Raw genomic sequence first — 6,761 nt, 5'->3', positions numbered from 1 at the left:
ATGAAAGTCCGAACCAAGGTCCGTACCAAGGTTCATGTTTTTGTTACGTTGTATACATTTGATCCGGTAAGTTTTGGTTTCACACTGCAGTTTTGCAAGCGCACTACAGATCTATACGTGACAAAACTACGTCCTGCCGTCATCACATACGTGAGCTGCGTCTCCAGATACTTATAACTGATTGGTTTGTTGACGGGCATCCCCGTCCTCTCGTATCCTCTCTTTAGGCTATTCAACTGACCGCTGCTCTCCCCTACTGCCGCGGCTCTTTTTGTTTTGTTGTGATGTTGAGAAGCAAGACACAGGAACTTTCTTTCTGGAGCATTTATTCAGAGACAAACTGAAACCTACACTGTACATTTACTACCACTTAACAAATAAACTGCTGATGTATTCTCTGCTCTGATAGCCGACAGCTGTCTGCTCTGAGCGCATTCACCGTCTCTCTCTCTCTCTCTCTCTCTCTCTCTCTCTCTCTCTCTCTCTCTCACTAAGCACCTGTTCCTTAAAGGAGCTTCCCCGGTCTTGTAACACGAGGAGAGCCTGCCAGAGCTTCCTGTATTTGGTCCGAAAGTCCGAACCATCCAAAAAATGCTTTCACACTACAAACGAACCGGACCATGGTTCAGCTTGGTCCGGACCGAGACCACCTCTTTTTGTCGGACCAAAATTTGGTCTTTTGATCCGGACCGTGGTCCGGGGGAGGTTTCACACGTTTAATTTTGGTTCGGATCAAACTAAAAAGTCCGAAAGTCCGGACCAAACGAGGTATGTTTGAAAACGCCCTTAGACGTGGCCAAACCACTTTTATACATCATTGTCTGCACGGACAAAAGCATCCCCACACTTCCTGTGTTTGCTTTCACACATACCAAGCTGCTTGTCAGTACATTTCTTGGTCACTGGCCCTTTTTTTTTCTTTCTAAAAAGCATCACTTATTACATGAAGAGCATTCTTCTTACTTCCTGTAATAATAAGCAATAAGGACATTTTGGACCTTCATTATGTCTTTTAGAGAGATTTACGAATGCACATTTGAAGTGAATGCATGCGTCTGTTTAATTTGTGTGCAATTACTGACCAAACCAGAAGAAGAAACAAGACACATGAAAGAAAGCGGAAAATGTCAGTGGTGGGGTTTAATGAGACTCTGCATGGTCTAACCACAGTTTCCTCACACATACACAGAAGCAACTACAAATGTCTACAACACACATATGCACATAGACCCTACAGTCTAAGATGGCAGAAAATCCTGATTTTATGAGATATATTGTGGAACGTGTAATTAAAGTCTTAATCCATTAAGATGTGAGGACCGTCCTCAACAACATCCTCACAGTGCTGCTCAGGACACGTTTATTTGATAATACATGCATGTGGTCGTTGATACGTTACATTTTGTTGGAGTTGTACGGGCCGACTGTAGTATGTCACAACTGTACACGGTCATGTAAATTTACAAGTGTAAATCAAATCATAATAGAAAAGAAAAACAAAGCCTGTTAGAAAACAAATGAAAAATGAAATATGCACATTACAAGTAGCTGTCTTATCCTCAAATGAGTACAAGCTGTGAGCCAGGGTCCTTGTCCTTGTCCATGTTTAGTCTAAGTAAAGTGTCCACTTCTGCCATCTCTTTGCGTACAAATCTTTCCTCAAACCTAACACCTAAGTCAATCTTGTACGGCATCAAACCATTGATGCTATTTAGGAGAATCAGGCTTATTAACTTCTAGTTATGGTTCTTTTTGCTGCTGTAATAAACCTAATATACAGTATGTTTAAGGGAAATTGTGGCTTTACTAATTAGTTTTTCCTCCAGAGAAAATTGTGAAAAGTCCCACTAAGTAAATATCTTGGTCACAATTCTTTCACAAACGCATTTTAGGCAACCTTAACAAAAGTGTTTGTTCATGTTTTGTTTATGTTTCAACAGACAGAAAACTGACCAGTACATTTTCTTGAAATGTGGTATTTGTTTGCCTCTAACTCATGCAATTTGTATCCCAGATAGTTACCACCAGTTACAAAATGTAACTAATCCAACACAAGTAAACAACAGCCCTACAATAAATGTATTCTTGTGAAATTTATAATGTTACATTTTTTAGTCAAACTGACTGATTTAACTTTCGAGACCATAACTTCTGGTGTTGTTCTGTTGGACTGCATCTAATATTTAGCTTGCTTCATGTTTTGAAATAGAATGGACAAAATAAAACATTAGAAATAAAACTGAATAGTCTATAAAACTTTTAAATGCGTGGCTCTTGTATTGTATTGCATTATTCTGTGATCAAGCAAATTAAGCCTAAATTAAGCCTAAAAAAAAAATTCACCAATAAGGGATACAACTTTGCAAATCATTTTTTTTTACTTTGCAAATCAGACATATGGGATACAACTTTTATCTTAAATTCGGACTGATCTTACTTGATTTAATCATGTTACCGGAATATATAAATCAAACTGATAATGAAATCATTAAAAGCCTTTTATATTATTATATTTTCCTAAAAGTTTCTAATTTATATATTTTTGATATTGTATTTAATTATTTTTAATTTAATTTTACTTTATTTTATTGTATCTGCAACGGCTTGTTCCTGCTCCGCCCCCTTACGTTACGTGACTCTCGCGTGGCCTCGCCCAAGACATTCGAAAGGGAGTAATGCATTTTTTAGTTCGCTTAATGTATAAGAAAAAGACTTACATCAGACGTGTATTAATGTTGTTTCATTTAAAAGCATCAATTTAGTGATATAATGTATTGGTTTATATTATTCACGAATCAATATATAAGCTTTATCGATGTAGATTTAACCAGGCATTCCCCCCCTTTCTCGCCCATGGTCCGGTCCAGTTCAAAGCTCGAAGCGGGAGGAGGAAGCTAGCTGTGTTTTGTTGATGTTTCTTGGGGAAGAAAACGCTTCGCAGGTAGTCTGCTACACGCAAACAAGCACACCCATATTTACATATGTCATCGATTGAAATATATAAGCACTGGTCAAAAATGTTAAGCCACTTTTAAATTAATTAAGTTGCTGTCGTTACGAAACTGTAAAGTAGGCTTGTTGTTAGCTAGCGTTAGCATCTTAAAGGTTCAAGATGGACGGCGAAAACGTCAGTTTGAAAGAATAGATTTTTCGAGCTAATGTGTTGTCTCACCAGAATAGTTTTGCTCTACAGGATGGACATGGCTACGTCTTTGAAGTCTCTGTTGCTGGCTGTCCAGCAGTACAGAGACGGCAGGACAGCGCAAAACGCAGCGCAGCTACAGAAACAAGTGGAGGTAAGGTCCCTTCATGACAGACATTACGTTAACGTACATTACAGCACTACAACCATACCAAGGGCACAGGTAGTGGTGGGGAGATGAAGCTGGATGTTGTAGCTTTACTGAATGTTTGTTGAATGTTTGCACGTTATCCCTGTGTAAAGTATTTTCCACCTTTTTCGGATAAATGTACATACAATGTTGTGGTTCTTGTTGTGTGTGTTTGCAGGAGGTCTCGGGCCTTAAATGTGACCAGCTGCTGTCCTCAGGCCAGGTTCTGCCCCGGGAGTGTGTGGGTGGGCTGGTGGAGCTGGCTGGAAACCCAAACACCAGCCAGACCCTGACGAGCTCCATCATCTCCCTGCTGGCAAAACTGGGTACATGATACATATTTCACACAACACAATTTGTGCACATAACCAGCCTATCTCTCTCTCTCAGAGCCAGGGGCAACTTTATGTCTTGGCAATTTGATAGCATATCACTTAGTAAGCTTTTGGGAAATGTTCCGGACACAGAATATAAGTTTCAGATGCACAACAGTACGATCTCACACATCTCACTGCTGCTAGTAAAACCATCAAATCAGCTGGTCCATCAAAAGCATTGCATCTTCACTGTGCTTTGAGGGTATTGTTATGAAACAATCTGATCACGATTGTTTTGTGGTTCGTATCCTATCATCTACTGAAGAGATCTTAAACTGCGGGTCTGGGACCCCTAGTGGGGCCTCAGAGTCAGTGCAGGGAGGGGTCTCCAATTTGTTAAGTTTTTTTCAAAAATGTAAAAGTCCTAAAATGAATCCAACATAATATTAGCAAATAGAAAATCCCCAATGATAATAGGTTAAAGGAATATTTCACCATTGGAAAGATGAATATATCTTTAAATTGGGTCACTTATGTAGTAGAAATGTGAAATTCTTTTAGAAATTGGTGGCTTCTAGGCCGAGAAAAGCCAGAAAATGTGTTTTTGGCTCATGTGGATGAAAGACACCAAATCCCGGAATGCACTTGCTTCGCTGCTTTAGCGTCTACTCCCAAGCCACGCCTACCCTTTACAGACAGACAGTGAGGCGATCAACTCAACAAGTGTGTTTTATTGTCATTTCAACCATATACACGAAAAAACGTTTCACCGTGGCTCAAGTGGTGTTACACATTTAAAACATGCTTTTTTTTGGCCACAGCTGATCCATTATCCGGACTTCTTTCAGCGGATTGATTGAAAGCTCCAGAGTGAACAGAACTGTGTCCATGGCAACGCTCTGCTATGCATGGCAACGGTGTGTTATCCTTAGCAGCGGTCTGTTATCAAGAAATAACAGACCGCATTCTACATTAGAATTCAACCAAGCCATGTAATAAAAGAAGGCTAACACATAGCTACTAGCATTAGCTCTTGGTGGGCTGTGGTATAAACATCGAGTATAAACACAGCGTACATTTGTGTGGGATGTAGCTAGAATGGTCGGCATTTTACAGTCACAAACTCCACTAGCAGTTAGTTGGTTACATATCGCCCCATTTCTGCAACAGGCGGTCCGGGGTAACACAGCCCACCTCCACTAGTAGTCTTACCCGGTGACAGCAGGCTGGATTGTCCACAGCAATATTTCCACAACAACAAAAACACAGCACAGCAGTCTCTGAACTCACGTTGGGAGTTTCGTTGAAGTTGGATGTAGTCCAGTTTGTTTAATGAGCGGACACTTGCAAGCATGATTGGTGGAACAGGTGGCCGGCTAGCGTTAGCTTTCCACCGGCACACTCGTTCAACGCTCCCCGCTGATGAGGTCCGTTTACTGGCCAGAGGCATCGAGCAACATCGCTGGTCTCCGTGCAGGCGAAGATCGCGTAGTGTGTGTGGAGTATTGCGTCTCTTATAAAGTGGCCTGCATATTCTCCGATGTGTACCAAATGTATCCCGTTGGTACACGTGTGTGGTAGTTTGAATGCACATAATTGTTGTTCTAAAATTTCCGTCGGGATGAACAGTTTCAGCTCCTGCTGAGAAGCTAAGCGAGGATTCAAGATGGCTGACACTCGTCTTTTCCTCGGCAATCTCCGGAAAAAGCCGACAGTCCAACCCCCCTATCGGGTTTGCGAAAGTGGCTCCTAATACAGGCTGTAGTCTTTTGCCTCTGGGCAAAAAAGCCTCAGATGACGCAAAAATCGTCATTTTGCGTCATCTGAGGCTTTTTTCCAGACCCACAATACAGAGATCTCCCCTCTCAGGGGGACATCAGGGAGGAAAGCACGGTCATTCAAAAATACTACCAGGTTTCTACTGATACAAAGCTTAATGCTAAATCGGTGAAGTTTCCCTTTAACTGGCCTATAGATAAGGTAGCCACTAAGATCCACAGATACAGTTATTCCTAAGGATTCAATGTGTCACGTGCATATTTAACATTAAAAGATGATTTATAAAATCATGCCAACAATTATTAGGCTATTTTAACATCTTAGTATTCTATGCAAAAAAGGTATGTGTAAAGGCTTTAGGCCACCCTACACGTTACTGTAGGCCCAATTTAATATGTAACTTCATTTTATACAGTATACGTAGTAGGGGGTCCCTGCTCCATCTCTCTTTCACTTAAGGGGTCCTTGGCTTAAAAAAACTTTGAAGACCCCTGATCTACTCGCTTGACCTCTGTGAGTCAATTCTGAAAGCAGTTATGAGCACTCGGAGAGCAAAGTGACACGTCGCAGGGTTCAGTTCACAATACTCTAAAGGTTTACTGAGACACACAAGGCTATCAGAAGAGTCACTTCATTCACTTAGATGACGTGAGAGTAGATAGATAAGAAAGAGACTGTAGAGGAAAGAGGATTGATTCAAGGTTGGTTCACACAGATAGATCTTCAGAATAGAAAACGGTGTAACAATTTATGATACAAATTAAAACCGATGATCAAGGCTTTGTTCTGAGTTTTCACAGAATTGAATGTAACTGATTCACAACAGGTATGTCTATGATGTTTTTAAAACATAATACTACATGAGAATAGAATTGATGAAATACAAATGCATACAGTGTCACTAAATGGAAATTAGAGTTGTGGGTTTTAGCTTGAATTATGTTAACACGTTTTCTTATTCTCCTAGTATAATGGCTCTCTAGAAAGATCACTGCTATGCTTCATTAATTTAATAACAGGCCAGTGAAGGTGTGATTCCTAAGGCAGAAAACTGAACTGCTAGCTCTTTCTGAAACCAAATCTTTTGTCTTTCTCCCCACCTGTGCCAAACTTTTATAATAACTACAGACATATTTTTTATCTTTTATATTTTATGGATATTTTATATTTAAATACATACGCAAATAATATATTTTTTTTTTAGTATGTTAGTAGATACTATTTTAAATGAGAGCATATTGCTCGCTGAGCCTGTTTCTTGTCCTTGCCTGGACATACAGTATGTCGTTCCTTGTTTTTCTTGTTTGTTTTTATTTTTTGTGTGGTGCAAGGG

General features: G+C 40.1%; 1 protein-coding gene across 1 annotated transcript in view; it reads left to right on the top strand.

Annotated features, from left to right (window-relative positions):
* The first annotated feature begins 2,821 nt into the window (after window positions 1-2,821).
* Window positions 2,822-6,761, top strand: part of cip2a (cellular inhibitor of PP2A) — a 21,868-nt gene continuing 17,928 nt past the window's right edge. The window contains exons 1-3 of the mRNA XM_039790460.1: window positions 2,822-2,941; window positions 3,194-3,296; window positions 3,511-3,658. Coding sequence (XP_039646394.1) covers window positions 3,195-3,296; window positions 3,511-3,658 — 250 coding nt within the window. The 5' untranslated portion in view covers window positions 2,822-2,941; window position 3,194. The remainder of the gene's footprint in view (window positions 2,942-3,193; window positions 3,297-3,510; window positions 3,659-6,761) is intronic.

This window comes from Perca fluviatilis, chromosome 22 (assembly GCF_010015445.1).
Source record: "Perca fluviatilis chromosome 22, GENO_Pfluv_1.0, whole genome shotgun sequence".
Taxonomy (NCBI): Eukaryota; Metazoa; Chordata; class Actinopteri; order Perciformes; family Percidae; genus Perca; species Perca fluviatilis.
This window is presented reverse-complemented; position numbering and strand designations above follow the sequence as displayed.